This window comes from Copidosoma floridanum, unplaced genomic scaffold, assembly GCF_036245765.1.
Source record: "Copidosoma floridanum isolate Cflo_tuat_1 unplaced genomic scaffold, Cflo_Japanese_pri ptg000001l, whole genome shotgun sequence".
Taxonomy (NCBI): domain Eukaryota; kingdom Metazoa; phylum Arthropoda; class Insecta; order Hymenoptera; family Encyrtidae; genus Copidosoma; species Copidosoma floridanum.
Window position 1 is genome coordinate 5,013,863 of NW_028321878.1, and position 16,222 is coordinate 5,030,084.

Genomic DNA, 16,222 nt, shown 5'->3' on the forward strand with positions numbered 1-16,222 from the left:
GAACGAATCAATAAAGATTTTTAATTAAACTCAAAAAAGCTATCTCTGCTCGCGCACACGCGCCCTCCGATGAATTTTCTAAATGGAACATTTACTATAAATGTAACCCGTACCTACTTTCAGTAATAGCTTTTCCCGGCGTCCGTGAAACACGAGCCCTGGGCGTTCCATGGAATATCCACCTTTTCCACCATTTTCCAGCACTCGTCTGAAGAAAAGAAAAAGTAATCCTACTCGCGGAAAAGCTGTTTTGGTACGCGAACGAGAGAGAGAGAAACCAGCATGCATATATATATATATATATATATACGTATATGTACGGGTATGGCGAGGAAGGGGATGAAGAAGCCTCCCCGCCGGCGCGTACGTACAGTTCGTGCACGCGTACACGGGGATACAAGTATAAGTAAGAAAAGGAAAGAGAGAATCGAGAAAGGAGATGCACCCGGTGCTGGAAGAGGAGGAGGAGGAGGTATAGGCAAGCAGGCCCGCGGAGTAATGAACCTCGGGAAACCGGTTGCACGCGCGATCTCTCTCTCTCTCTCTCCTCTTTTTTTTTCCCCATCTTCATCTTTCTTCCCCTCCTCCTTCGTCTTATCCTCACGGTCTTTGCCGCCCAGGGGTACATACGTGTGTACATACGTGAATGCACGCGAGTCGAACGGAAGAAAAAAAAAAAAAAAAGGATAGCAAGGAGAGTGGCGTCATTCGCGAAATAAGGGCTGAAAGAGCGGTGCATGTATGGGCTTGCTCTTCGTCTGATCCTTGCGCGGAGTAAAGGTATATAATATATACTACAGGGTCCTACAGCAGCGGAAAAATGTCGTGCCGGTGGCAAGTTTTGGGGATCGCGAGTACAAAAGAGGGGAACAACAGCCCCCCAACCCCTATATTTTATATTTATCATCGAATACCCAAGATTTTGCTCTCAACTGATGGGGACGCGAGTCATAATTTAGCGGTTTTTCGAACAATGTTAAATCTCTGTAATTTGTTTCGCAACGAATTAATTAACGAACTCGTATATTATTTCTTATTTTTAACGAGTAACCACATAAAAATTTGTCCAAACAACCACGAAGAGGATGAAGAGGAGGAAAACATACCCGATAATGATGATAACAATGGTAATAGTAATAAAAATAACAATAACAAGAGGAAAAACAAGCCATGTAACGGGGCTCCCTATCAATTTGGCAAAAAAAAAAAAAAAAAAAAAAAAAAAAAGCAACGAGGATCGAGAATGTAGCGGCGAAGCAAGCTCCTCTACATGCCTATCCAATTACGCAACACAACTCCTCCTCCTCCTCCCAGCGTCACTTTTTATACAAGCTCGCTGTGCGTATTGTACATACATGCACACATTGCACATGTATACTTGTATAGCGAACTCACACACACACACACACACACACACTCGTGGGTAACTTTACCAATACACTATACGGTGTACAAATATATTATATGTATATACACACACACAGGACGCAGTGGCTACAGGACGAAGTCGCGGTGCGTGAAAAACCACGAAGCGGAAGGCTACGCGTGTGGCCCGCGATTTCTCTCTTTTTTTTCTCGCTCCCTTCGTTTTCTTCATTTATACTGGGGGGAAAGGAGGATCAGACGATCCCACTCCCCCTCTTGTCTTCCATTGCGCTCTTGTACACACACGTGTGCAAGAAAGAGAGAGAGAGCATCGCTATCTTTTCGTTCGGTATGTGTGGGTACTGGCCAAAACCAGCCCCGGGGGCCGGGGATACGCGATGGCGAAGGACCCATACGAATGACCGCGAGAGCCCGGCGTTGTTCACTTTTTTTTGTTGCTCGATCGCTTCTCGCGAGGGTTCTCCTCTGCACTGGACGCGGTTATACCTGCACGAGCTCGGAGTCATGAGATGCGATTTTGGGGATCGGTATATATATTTTCTGTGCTTTGAACTCGTTTGTGGAAGATATTTGACGTATTTCGATCACGACCCGTGCATTTCGCATCCCATTCGGTTACAACATTGCAGTGCATGGATCTCATCCGGCATAGTATTAGTATGGTCTTGATTCCTGTTTTTATCCACTTTTCAAGCTTGTATTTACAATAATTACATCTTTTACAAGGATATACAAATATTCAGGGGTGAAAAAAAAAAAAAAAAAAAATTATGGACGCTTTTGAAATGAAATGTATATGGTTAATGTCAATTTAAGTTTATACTTCAATGACCTGATGTTGATTTTCGGAGTAATTACATTCCGAGTTACTCGGTTAAGTCACTACGATATACCCGAAGCAGCGAAAAGAAAATGATTTAAGTATAACTAATAAAATTCATTTTTTTACATCAAAACAGGGAAAATATGTAATCATTCCAATAGAATCGAGTTTCTTCTTTCTTTCAGTCACTCAGAGTTTCATTTGATCATCAGATCACTAGATGTATAGGTATAATGTCATCGTTACCATATACAGGCCTTTCCAACACGAAAAGAAGTGGCGTGTTTAGGAGCTTGCAGCTTCAAGTCGCTATAGTAAAAATCTTGAAAGTTGTTACAGGGTGGGTGGAGCGGCAAATTAAAATTAATGCAAATTGAAGCTGCCGGTGCAATTTGCATAAACTCCGGGACGAATTGCAAACTAACTGCAGCCCAAGAATTTGAGAAAAGCAAACGAAGAAATATCCCGTCGTTGTTGGATCCAGTTGGTACAGAAGAAGGTACTAGTATAGTGTGCTGCAAAGTTGTCGAGCCCAGAGAGAAAGAGAGTACACAGCAACAACAACAACAACCGTATACAACGAGGATAGTCTATCGGGATACGTATGGTTGCGCGTCGCGCGGGACATATACGGTTACGGGACACAAAACGTAACTTTCTCCCCTCGTTAACTCCTCGGGGCTATATGGGTAGTACACGTTTATGTATTATACCTACATATGGGCCCCAACTTGGACTGACTTTGGTGTACCTATATAATATATGTATATACCATGCAGCTCTAACTCGGCACGGGACTCCCTTCCGTCTCATTAGAGGCTCAGCTCCTCTCGCCAGCTTCATATTGCACGTACGTGCACATGTATATACATACGTACACTCTACGATATTGAATTTCACGACATGCCGGCGCGCGGTCTTTTATACGAGCGTCACTTGCACACGTATGCAACTTACGATTTGTGTGTGTGTAGAAAGCAGCGGGCCTAATATACTATAAAGGCCGCGATACCGATCTCTCACGATTCCCCAACCTCCTCTTCCTCATTGGGTGGCTTCTAAATACTCGAGCGCGCTTGTGTCGCGCACGTAAAACAGCCATATACGATGTGACTTTGATGCCCCTTTTTCACGTTTCCGAGGGATCGTCTCTCTTTTGTACCGAATTCAAGGGTTGCTATGGATTAATTGTTGCGTGCGTGGTAAAAATCATGCACTTTTGTCGACCGTCATCGACTTGCCTGGAAATATCAATATTTCGGTACTTGTCGTCCTACAGGTCGTCTCTTTCCCTAATCACCCCGGCGAGACGGAGATAAATCGTGTACACAGCGTCTTCTTCTTCTGCAGGAAACTAGTTTCAACTCTATCGCTACGCAATGAAGGAAAAAAAAAAAGTCCAAACGTAAGGGAAAAAAATGAACGAATCCCCCCGCGGGATGAGGAGTGATTAAAATCCTTCTCCCCTCCTGATGCGTCTCCCGAGCGTATTCCGAGTAAACGAGCAAATTTACGACGCGGGAGATTTTTAATCAATTTGCTCGATACGAGAGAGAGAGAGAGAGAGAGCATCGTATGGAGCTTCGGCTTGCGGATGCTGCACTTGTACGTGTACACACAAATGTTTGTGCCCATATACCTGTATACATTAGCGCGAAAGCAGCAGTAAAAACTGCTCGTCGGGGTGCCGTTTTACAGTTTCGAAAGCGAGCGCCAATGTGTCTCCATGTGTGTGTGTGTACACTCTCTCTCTCTCTCTCTCGTGCACATGCACACATGCATGGGCGAATCTCTAGGCATGCAGTCGAAATAAATAGCTTATCCGTATCGTGGCTTTTCTAGAGGAGAGACGAGGAGGAAAAGGAGGCTTTAAAGGCTGATTTTTATTCGCTCGCTTTTCTCGAGATTGTGAATTTGATTACGGAGACGGAAACGATTGTATCGCATATATTACGAGCCGTTTTTTCATCCGAGACGTCCGCCGAGATTCTCCCTCCAGCACTGGTGTGTACATAGATACGTATTGAGTGCGCGCACGAGCCTATATACGTATATACCATGTGTGGATACGAGTCTTTGCTGGTCTTTTTTTTTTTTTTTTTTTTTTTTTCTTTCCAGCCACACGTGATTTAGAAGCGATTCCGCCGAATAGAAAGTAAATATGTATGGTGCTTTTTATCGCTTAGGGTAGGGAGGGAGTTACCAAGAAGAAGTCGATGGGGGGAGAGAACCAGCTAATAATATCTCTGTTTCCCCGATAATGGACCTCAAATCCAAGCGTTTGACCGAGAATTTTTTTATATATATATATAAGTATACAGTTGTCCCTCACTCGGACCATTAATTTTCCGTCACCATGCAAGTTACGCAAGCGCGTTTGAAGATAATGCGCGTAACCTCACAAAAAAGTTGTCGATAACGCGGTTGGGATATCGAGAATTGAGACAAATATATACGTATAATACGCGCAAGCGAAACCGTTCCTAAATCAAATCACCTCACAGCTTATAACTTCGAAATACGAAGTGGAAGAATTTTCTTTCGAAAAGTTGGCAAAGATTACCTCCCCCTTGGTATAAAACTTTTTATATATTTTTATGTGTTTATATGTATCAATGCAGGCCCTCTTCAATGATAATATGATACTCGACTCCTGAAAAGTCCTCAAGAGCTGAGTGAAGAGAAAGTGGGCCGGTCCCGTGACAAGGGGGGCGAGGGAAAAAACTTTTCTCAAGTTCGAAGTGATCCCCGCTACGACACTTTCCTCCGAGGAAATAGAGGCAGATAAGCCCACCTTTCCTCAAACACACACACACAGGGAAAGAAAGAAGCAGCCAAATGAAAGTCAAGTACACAGTATATAACAAAGGAGAAGTTGAGCCGTGCCGATGTGCGAATTGGAGGGAAAAAAGAATAAAGTTACCGAGGTATGGAAGAGAGAGATATATATAACTTCCGGTTGGCACGACCACGGCTTTCGGTCCGCAAAGATTTTTCGAGTTGAGTCACCAGCGAGAAAAACCAAGGAGGAGCTGGAAAATACATACTGGGGTGCACAGTGGGCATTTTTGCTTTTTTTTTTTTTTGCTCAATATCAAGTATCTCCGGAATGGAAGTAGCCAGGCCGATAATTCTTTTTGGAGCTTGTAGGCGAGCAACCGTGGAATATGGGAGAACTATTTAAAAGAGTGTCAAGTAATTTTCTAATCTCCAAAATTCGATTACATGCGATTTTTTTTCAAATATAAAGAAAAACCAGTTGCGAACGAGCAAAATACATGCCGTGGAGCTTTTGAAGCTTTCAATATGATGCCATGACGTATACATCGCTAGTATACACTCACCTACAAGCTCCAAAAAGAATTATCGGCCTGGCTACTTCCATTTGGAACCTATTTGATTTTGAACAAAAAAAAAAAAAAAACAGCAAAAATACCCACTTTAGGGCGGTACGCCGCTTTCGGATCGATCCGTCCTGCCCCGCGAGTATAACAGCGAACCTGCATCATCATCATGCCACTGAAACTCGTTAAGCGGATGCTGTTCCTCCCTTCCTCCCCATTTTATCTTTTAACGCAGCTACTTTCATCACCCCCTAGGATTATCACCCTGTTTTTCTTCCACTACGGCTCGATGTACACCCATTCCGTTAGGCAGCCGTGCCCTCGACTTTGTAAAAACAGTAGAGAATGACACTGCCGAGGTTTTCGTAGGGCGAATGGGATTTTAATTTGTACACCGAGCCATGGAAGATCAAATTCACTATCCCCCCACTTCTCGCATCATCTCCTCCCCTACGCGGAGAGGGTGTTATTCCAATCGAGTTGGTTCTCGCGTCGATCGAGCCGTGAGGGTGAAATGACACTTTGTCTCCCTCGCACCGTTTGATCGGTAAGTGTTACACACTTGATCCTTTGGCGTATCCAACTACGTCGCACTATTGGTTATTGGCCCACGGATACGTATAATCATCAAGCGCAATGACGCAGGAGGTATACATGTAACTTTTGTAATGATTTTCGTGTATACGTTGGCCTCGTTGTAATATTCAACGTCAGAGGCGCAAAACGCATTGGGCAGTACACGCGGGGGAGAAACTCTCGCTCCCGCAGCAGATAGACGGTGCTTAAATAACTTAAATAAACGCCATATGGAGGCATTGTCTCACTCACCGTTGTTGCGCAAAATCGAGCCGGGACTGGCGGCCTCCAGGGGACTGCTCGGGTCCTCGGTGCTCGGCTCCCTCTTCACGCTGCGAAGTCAAAAGAATTCGTTAACTCTTATCGTGGTTTTTGGAGTGTGGGTGTGTTTGAGATGTTGTATACACTTGACTTTGGGTGTACCATTCAACGCGAAATACATTTTAAACCCATGAACAAGACTCGTTACTTTGTTTTTTTTTCTTTTTTTTTTTATGAACGAACGCAAATTGCACTCCGAGGATTGAATCACAGATTAGGTATGCTAACGTCGTCGTGAAATTCCACGTTTTAATAACGTCGTCAATGTTTTGATGTGGTTGCAGGTGCGTCGCAAAAACGCTCTCGAAACTACGAGATATCGCAACATTTCCGTCTCGTTGACGTTTTGCTTCATAAAGTTGTTTTTCCTCCTTCTTTACAGAAACACGGGGGAAAAAAAAACGCTGTGCGCGCTTGCAAAAACCCCTCGGAGGTTGCCTATTTCTCAGCGTTTGCGTGTACACGTAGAACCGAAAATAAAGAAGCTCGAGCCGGAAAAAACGAGAACGAAATAATACGCACACTCCGGGCGACCACACCGGGTCATACAAAGACCTGCAGCGAGAGAAAGCAGTATATAGCGCAACAACAGGGGCGTCCGGCAATTACATGATATACGTGTACACAGTGCGCGATTAGCTAGATTCCTTAATTAAAAAGCTGCACCGAGGAGGAAAGGAAAAAACGTTTGTCCGCTTCGTCGAGTGGCCCTTTGGCTCGCGCATACAAATTCAATTTTTTTTCTTCTTCTTTTTCGCAAAGTAAATTACACGCAAAGGGATTTCCGAGCGCGCGTTCCCGCGGAGCTCCGCTTGCGGATGCGAGGCAATAGGGGGTTGACCCACTTCTGTCTCCGATTCGTGCGGGTTCGGGCGCTGGCTCGCGCTAAGGCCGGTTCGGGACAAAGGACCCGCGTTAAATTTTAACGACATATATACTCTTTAACGCGCAAATACGCCTACGTGTAAGTATTGTGTTCATTTGAAAAGTAGTCGTATTTGATTAGGTAATAGCCCATTGGAATTGGCTATTATGTAGTGAAAAAGCTCTCGCGTATCAAACGACTCGCAACTAAAAACGTCCTTCGTTATTAACGCGGTCCATTCAAAATCCGAGTCGCGTACACATCATTGGTGTTTGAGATATTTTCCTTGTAATTAACAATCACATTACTTTTGTACATTAGTCCAAGGTAGCAAAACGTACTATAGTTTGTCGTGTGCGAATACCCGCACAAAATGACACAGGCGAATTTCATGTGCAAGTACGCATGTACTGCAGTAAAATTGGAAGTGTAAATTGGTACAAACCTTCATTAGGGAAGGGATGCACGTAATTATGATGAAACAAAAGTGGAACACCAGTTTCGAGTGCATCGCGGGAGTAAGCAATTATTGACGCGCGAAGAAGAACGAGAGGGTGGGAAATACACGTATTTTCATCGTTTAATATGTAAACGAGCGATCGATAAAATACGCTTGTGCGGTCCGTGCAGCGGGTGTATGGTTGAGTTTTCAGTGCAACGACCGTCCGAGGGGACACGGTTAATATAAAAAAACTCGTGTGTACAAGGGTTTTACGCGCATGTTTTACGATTCTGCACCCGTTCGGCTAAATAAAACTTCGTTACCTAGTCAGGATGGGGAGAGGGGGGAAATCGACATACCAAAGAGCCGAATGTAAATTCAAAAAACTCCTCTTTTGTCCGGATACTGTGCGAGTTGAAACAATTTTTTCTTATTATGTGTGAATCGCGAGTTGGGAAAACTATATACAGAGCACATTTTTTTTTTTTTTTATCTTTGATGTATATTCGTCAGTGCGAAAAAACGACGCGACAGCAAGTGTATACACGTTGTAACATATGAAAAAAGATTATCAGGATAAAAAAAGAAAAGAAGGGAAAAAGTGACGGGAGGAGCAGCACCGCGAAGCGATAAAGTGAAAAAACTCTCGAGCAAGTATACCGTATACTTATAACCTTGTGCAGCGATCGGGGAAGCCCTTCTCTCTCTGTATCTTATCGAAAAGCATTTTCCAGCGTAAAAGAGAGGGCCACGAGGGAGAGAGAGTTAACGTTCCATCGAGGCTGCAGCACCTATATAGTCTAGTAAATCACTGTCTTTTGCCCTCCGCCCTTCGTCTTATGTATACACATGATGCAACGGGGCACGACGCGCGGGAAGCGACACACATAAGATATCCGATAAGAGGGTGCGCGCTCTGTACAGCTCTGCCCTCATTTACCGTGAACGAGTAGATAATGTGCACCCAACTCCCGGGAGATGTATACAAATACATATGTATATATATTTTTTTTTTTGGGGGATGTGTGTGCGCTGTATCACCGGCTTATAATATCCCCCGATGTGGAAGACGTTCCGTGGAGACATCGACGAGAGGAGGAGGGAATATGACGCGTAAACCGCATCTGTCTTGCATCTCAAAGCCCCGCTGCTCACTAATTTATGAAGGATTGTCATGCTGAAACTAATTTTTTTTCCTTTAGGGTGTTGTCTCGAAATCTTTGAAAGAAAAGGGATATCTTAAAGTTCCCTATTTCGTGGAGGAATTAAAAATTGTTTGAGTTACGGTGTACAAAAATATGCGTGTAGTTTAAGGGCCGTCGAATAATAAATTAACCAGCAATCGACACAAATCAAGTCAGTGATGAAAAAAAAAAAAAAAGATTACAGTGGGTGAGTCGGAAATCATACAAAACACAATGTTATACGTTTCGAGGCATCACCAGCTAGGCGTTACTTTTTTGTCCCCCTCCAGAGAAATCAGAAGTTCCACCTGTATACATCCGTCTCTTCGGCTCGAGAGGAAGACGGGAGGGAGGGGGGCCCTTGCATTTTTAATCGACGCCTGAATGAGGAACGAGCTTTCCTCGAGAAAAGCTCCCAGGCGGCGCGCGACGCCCTTACACTCGGCATTTAAATTATTTAAAGCCCGAGACCGTCCGAGCGCTACGCTATTCTTTTTTTTTCTTTTTCTTTGTGTCCCATCCCCCTGTCCTTACTTCGTCTGCGCGCCCACTTCTTCCTCTTTTTGTATTTTTAAGGTCTTGCGCCGAGCTTTTCCGCCCCACTTGACAGGAGTATCGGCTTTTCGTTTTACTTTGTTTTCCTCCACAGTTCAGGGATGAGCTTTCCTTTGGGCCGTGGGGCGTAAGCTGCCCCTTTTTTTCATTTCATCCTCCCGGGGCTGCACGAACGGTGTACCCCGTTGTTGTTGTTGTTGTTTTTGCAGCGTCAAACTTTCGAGCTACTCGCTCCTTGATACGATCCGGAAAGAAAACGTACGAGTGAAAACACGGCAGCTTCGTTTTGCATTATCTTTTCCCCCCTCAACACCCACCCGATAGCATATTTATACGGAAACAGCAGACCTCGAGTGTTTATGTATATATACGACAAAAGGCGCACGTGTACGTATATATAGGTATGAATCATTAACGGTAAATTATATATACATAATACACCTCGTTTATTCATACAGTTAAAAGCCCATCAAACGTCACGCAATATCGAGAGACACGCGTAAAACGTTACATTACACGTTACAATGATCCATATTATGTATGTGTATATACCTATTTATATACATCATACTTTTTCCACGAGTCAGCGTTGTCACGCACAATCGAGTCGCTGTACGGAGCACGTCATTTGAGTAATCAAAGAAGGAAAAACATATCATAACTTTACTTTCGTTTGGACACAACGAACGTTTCAATCGTCACGGTTGTCGTGGCACTTTATATACACCGCCCCACTGCAGAAGGAAAGAAAAAAAAAAAAAAAAGCTCGGTGCCACCTAACATCCGAAAGCTCTGCTCATCGGGAGTGCGAAGAAAAAAAAGGCACCCCACTGCTCACACACGCGCAGCGTCGTTAGTTAAAACAGCTGATTCGAAAAAAGGGTTAAGTGCTCGACTCCTCTCCACCCCCTTTTGACGGGATATGAGCGTGTGTAATGTCGAATGCAGTTGGTTTTAACGTGGAGAAGGAGGGAGGGGTGTAATACACAAACACCGAGGTGCCCGCGAGAGGGTATATACCTGATGAAGGTCGAGTCGGCGGCTGGGCTGGAGGGAGCGGGCGAGGAGCTCGCCGTCGAGGCCGTGGTGTTGGTTTCCTCCACCTCCATCATCTCTCATGCCGAACTGCACCTCGAACCCGGATATCCCTGTATGTGTATCAGGTACTAAACAACGTGTCCATATGTCACTGATACTCTATGTATTATATATATATATATATATTTGCAGATATCAGGTGTATACCCGAACGAGCAGGTGGTACTTGTACGCGTAGGAGCTGCGCAACAATATCAACACACGCGCACACGAGCACGGGAGGAAACAACGGCGTCGCGGATCGGGAAAATCCTCGCACCCGCTGCGCTCAACCCTTGCTACACGTCCCCCCTTTTCAAATACTAATCGCAAGTTGGCTCTGGCGCGTCTCGTGTGTAAATATATAATAATATGTACTCGGTGGGGGTCGGCTGTACTTTGGCGATGAGCTGCAGCGCGGAGCCGACCGCGAACGCGGGCTCACCGGAGACGACTGGACTCGGGGGGGCGGGGGGTTGTGGGGTCATGTGTGTATGGGTGCGAAAGTTGCTGGAAGGCGCGCAGCCGCCGAGGGAGCTTGCGGCTTGTCCATTGTGTAACGCGTGTGTATATATTATATACCTGTGGTGGAACAGGGGAGGGGGTTGGTGGGTGTGCGGCGAGCCACCCCCGCGCATGTCCTTCCTGATGGGTACGTGGACACGTTCAAGGCTGACGGAGCTTGGCGCGACGCAGTTTCGAGCCGGCCCGGGGGTTCGTGGAAATGTGGAGGAAAAAGCACAAAAGCAGGGCTGGATAACACGAGTACCTGGGCCCATCTTTGACACCTAAAATTTTGCAATTTTTTTTTTTTTTTTAGTGAAAAAAGAAAAAAAATATTGTTTTTGTGTTTGAAATTTCAGAAGTCGAAGGTGCATTACCATTGCAAAAAAAAAAGGTTGTGGCTCAAAACTTGCTGCCATGGCTCTGTTTCAGAATAAGTACGTCACAGTCTGTTATTTCGACTGTCGGCGCTGTAGTGCGCGTGCAGATTGCAGTGCGAGCCGATCGATCGTTGTTTTATATTTTTTCGTTTTTTTTTTTCTTTCTTTTTTTAGATGCAGTTTGGTGCATTTTGCTTGACGTTGAAGAGCTTGACTACTTTTTTTTTTTTTTTGTAACTTACGGCCTTCATTTTTCAGGACATATTCATGCGAGATCTCGTGAAGTTAAAAAAGTTGAAACAGCTGCAGTTGGCGCTTATAAAAAACATTTCCAGGATTACAACTTACGACTTGCACGATGACAATTGACTGTAAAGATAAAGTTATTCATCCGATTGAATCTCAGTCGAATGAAATTCACTCGAATTACGTTGGGACACTTGTTTACGCACGTAATTTTCAATACACTTGGCCCTCACTCCGATTAATAATTTTTTTCTCACTATTGATTAGTGACTTTATGGGTGGTTTTACTTTTCGATTAAGCTTCTGTGTGGAAACTTTTGTACTTACACCTAAAATACAAGTATTGGGGTGTTAGTGGTTAAGGAACTTTTTAAGTGAAACATTCTAACGTTATCAAAATTAATTAATATTTATTGATTCTTCGGTATTAGATGAGATGTTCTTGAACCTTCTGCTTTTTCGCGTTTTTCTCGCCCTCCGAATCACTATTTTTGTTCGAATCGTTTTGTTGCTTCCAAGTCACCTGAGACATAAAATCAAATTAATTTTTCGTATATTTCGTATGTAATTTTTTTATACAAATAGGAATTAGAAAAATTGCATTGAAATTGTTGACACTAGTAATAAAGAAACTCAATGGTGATGCGTTATAAAATGTTTATTGTAGTTATTTTGCTGAATTTAGATTCGTTTTCTAAAATATGACTCACACAAGCATTTGAAACTCAACGATCAAAGACCAACAGAATATACTATTAAATAATTTTGTATATAAATATTTATATACAGCAAGACAATTGTATAAACGTTTTAGGAAGACTTATAAAAATGTTTTGCATGTTTTAACACGCTAATATATCGTAACAACTCATCTGAGAAGTATTTCAGATATGCATGAATTTGCAATACGATCTATACTGTATGTGTACTAAGTGTATCATTATTGTGCGCATTTTTTGAAAACTGGATTTACTGTACGATAAAATATTCCGAAACTCAAACGAACTCCTTAAAAATTAGTATTAATTTGGTATTAACGATGAAATAGTGAGTTGAATATTAATTTAAAAAGTTTTCATAAAAATTTGACTAGAAAAAAGTGACTATGAATTTCTATTTAAATTCATTATACTTAAACAGTAGAAACAACTCGCATTTTGTATGATACAAAATGACGTACAAAAGTTTCTGCCACCAACAGAGGGAAGACTAGAGATGCCTCAGCATAGACCTGGAAGCGAAAAATTTCGACTTAGTGTTAATTTAAAATTAGTTGCGTTAGATGGATCAATGTATTAAATATTACCTTAACGGCTTTTGAATCCTTTCTTATTTTCCCCCATGACACAGCCTCATCTGGCCGCGCCCCGCTATCGCTGCCGTCAAATTCTTGCGCTGTGTTTAAAAATACTCCGAAATCAGCACCATTTCTCTGAAATTAAGTTTTGTTTATTAAAAATTTCACAAAATAACACAACTCACGAAGTGACATTTTGGTTACACATACCATTAAATTTGCATTACATATGTGATGCTTAACAATTCCACCGCCAATTATAATTACTCCACTTCTGATGGCTTTCATGGCTATCGTATTTAGTCTCCTTAGGTCCGAAACAATATCGACCACAAGTCCAGGATTTCTAAACGAATGAAAGTACATCATATCACCCAAACTTCCATCAGTCAATGCAGGACTGAAAACCGGAATTTTATTTTTAGCTGCCCAGTAATAGATGGACTCTCTGTTGTTTATTTCCTCCCCTAGCCTTGCAATAACTTTTGATGGAGTCCACAGAGTACCCTGATAATAAAATTTTCAGGTAAGCGTGCATTTACAGGCGTATTTTTACTCTCATCAAGTCTTACCTTTTTCTGTTCTTCCAACATTTTGTCCAAAATTGGCATGACCCAATCTTCAAACAAACAGTAGTTATCATTTGGCACCAACAAATTGCCGATCCTATTGATTCCCTTGTCCCTCAAAGTTTTTCCGTCCAAATGAAAATCACCCAAGTACGTAGGAGCCAAGCACTTGATGAAATCTTCCTCGATTCCTCCAGCAGACGCCACAATACAATCAACCTGAAACAATCATTGAAACAATCATTCATAACACTGCCAAAGTTGTTTCCCACATCGATCCAACACTTGCCATTCTGTGCTCTGCCAGATACCTAATGGTATCCCTAACACCACAGGAGGCCATGTTAGAGGTGTAACCAAGGAATATCGTACAACCGTGTCTCCTTCTGATAAACTCGTCCTCCTCAAAAGTGTCCTCCTGCTCCTCCTCCAGCGGTATCCTCCGAGCTACCAGCATCCTGAGTATTTCCTCGACAGCCAGGCCGAAATTAGTAGCCTGAAAGCCAGAGTGCTTGTAACTCCTGAACAGCTCCGAGTAGTTGATCCCGTTGTTGAAATCGTAGCCTTTGACAGTAGGCATGGTAGAGGGAAGGGGAACGCTGGGCTTCAGTACATTGTTCAGCAGAGATTCAGGCACTTCTCCGTTGCTCCTCGTCTTGGCAACCGGTTCTTTTTGCATGTCGCCGGCCTCGGCACCAACAACAGTCTTCTCACAATCGGTTTCCGACTCGCACTTCTGTGAGCCCTCCCGCGTGCTTTTGTTGGCCCTTTTGGACCGCTTTTTCCTCTTGGCCCCCTTTTTCGCACCCTCGGCCTCCCTGTCACTCTTCTCCGAATCCTCGTGCGCCTCCTGCTGCAACTTTGCGTCCGACTTCGAGTACTCGGAGTCATATTCCTCCTCTTTGGTTACCTTTTGGCTGGCAGTGACGGTTGATTTTTCAGCTTCCATTGTGTCACACCGGACGGAAAAATTTTACGCGAGGAACATTGTTTTTTGCTCAAACTACTTGTATGTGCTTTTTTTTTCACGCCCACTCATATAATGTGACGAAACGTACAACAACTCGTGTTTGTAAACTTTCGGGGAAAAGGTAAATAAAGAGGTTAGACTCTGTCGGCTGCTCCGACCCCGCAGCAGACGACAACGACGAAGACGACACCCCCTCTGACGGTCTGATGGCGAACCTCTTCAGGCTGTGTCGATGGCGCCTAAATGTAAACACCTTTATATTATTCTCAATCATCTACCTGACGTCGTTAAGTACATGAATCTTGAAATATACTTACGGACAAAACAACAATTGGAGCTGTCAAAGACCGATTGGAGCAGTCATAGATCTACTATTTAACTTTTCACTGATGTACCGATTATAAAATTAAGAAGATATGAACCTTCGGGACAAAAAAAGAAAAAAAAATCATTATCCGAGCAACTCGATTAAGATTTGTCGGTAACGACACGAACCGCTATAGACGCAAAAAGCCTCGCGGACCGCTACCTATATATACTCGAGAAATTGCAAAACAGTCTCGGCACGCCAGCAGAGTCCATATCGAGGCCCTATAATTGCTCGACACACGAGCTGTGTAAGTCATCGAGACGACGAGGGGAATCTTTAATAGCCCAGTCGGGCATCGGCGAGCGACAGGTGCATCATTATACTATTTTACGCCTATGTATAGGTATTCGCGTATATATATATATGTTATACTGACTGCAAAAAAGAATTAAGAGAGATCGACAGCATATATATACATGCATACGTATACATACGTAGAGGGAAGCCGCCATATCGGTATATATATTGCGAGCTTCGCAGAGAAGGGGGACAAAGGCGCGAGTCTGGTTTATTGGTGCATGCTATTTTCGGACGCATCGGCAATCAAAACGAGTTTCGCGTCTTGGATAATGTCCAGTTCGCCTTTTTCACCCGTAATTTCATCGGTTTCGCGTTTTTGCGGTTTCTTGGTTCCTTCCCTTTTTTCGTACGCCCTTTCTTATCGTCTCGTGCATCGTGATGTATACATCATATAGGTACTTGTACATAGAGAGAGAAAAAAAAATCATCGATGCACAATAAGTTAAAACACACAGCAGGGATGTAAGTATATTCTGGGCAATCAGAGCTGAATCTGTGCGTACATACCTACTGTGACAATGACTCGTAACGGTCGTAATTTCCTCATTGCGCAGCGCTCCAATATATGAGCAATTTGCTCCGATTTATATCCACGATATTCCTCTTGCATGTAAAGCGTTTTTAACGCTATCTCGGATATTGGATGATAATTATCGGTTGTTTTTTTTTTTACTACCGATTAATTTGAAATCCAGTAGGTACACGAGTGATGAAAAAAAAAAAAAAAAAAAAAAAGTTTTATCGAATTCAACATAAGGTCTACTGGACAATATGCACTTATACGTTTTATTCTTACGACTGTTACGACTCTAGTCGCGGAGGAGCAACTTTTGAGGTAAAGTATCGTGTGACTCATCAAGTCGATGTATTTTCACTGGTAGCGGTGCTTTACGCGTGAACCATAAAAATGTCCTTTCTCCGTGAGTTTAGTGTGAGCAACTCATAACGCACGTGACGGGCGAAACGTCTCGGGATCTTTCAAATTCCCATGAGGGCAATGCTCGATGCAGTGG

General features: G+C 43.3%; 1 protein-coding gene across 2 annotated transcripts; it reads right to left on the reverse strand.

The window, feature by feature from the left end:
• Window positions 1-12,128: 12,128 nt before the first annotated feature.
• Dhps (Deoxyhypusine synthase) lies at window positions 12,129-14,743 on the reverse strand. Of its 2 annotated transcripts, XM_089598783.1 has the most exons (6): window positions 13,859-14,743; window positions 13,573-13,788; window positions 13,211-13,507; window positions 13,010-13,135; window positions 12,884-12,934; window positions 12,129-12,226 (listed from the first exon to the last, which is right to left on the reverse strand). In XM_089598783.1, the coding sequence occupies exons 1-6, from the start codon at window positions 14,516-14,518 to the stop codon at window positions 12,131-12,133; spliced, it is 1,446 nt and encodes a 481-aa protein (XP_089454909.1). In that variant the 5' UTR covers window positions 14,519-14,743; the 3' UTR covers window positions 12,129-12,130. The 2 variants fall into 2 exon arrangements, with proteins under 2 accessions (XP_089454909.1, XP_014220039.2); XM_014364553.2 differs by lacking the exon at window positions 12,129-12,226 and having other exon boundaries at window positions 12,376-12,934.
• Window positions 14,744-16,222: the final 1,479 nt, after the last annotated feature.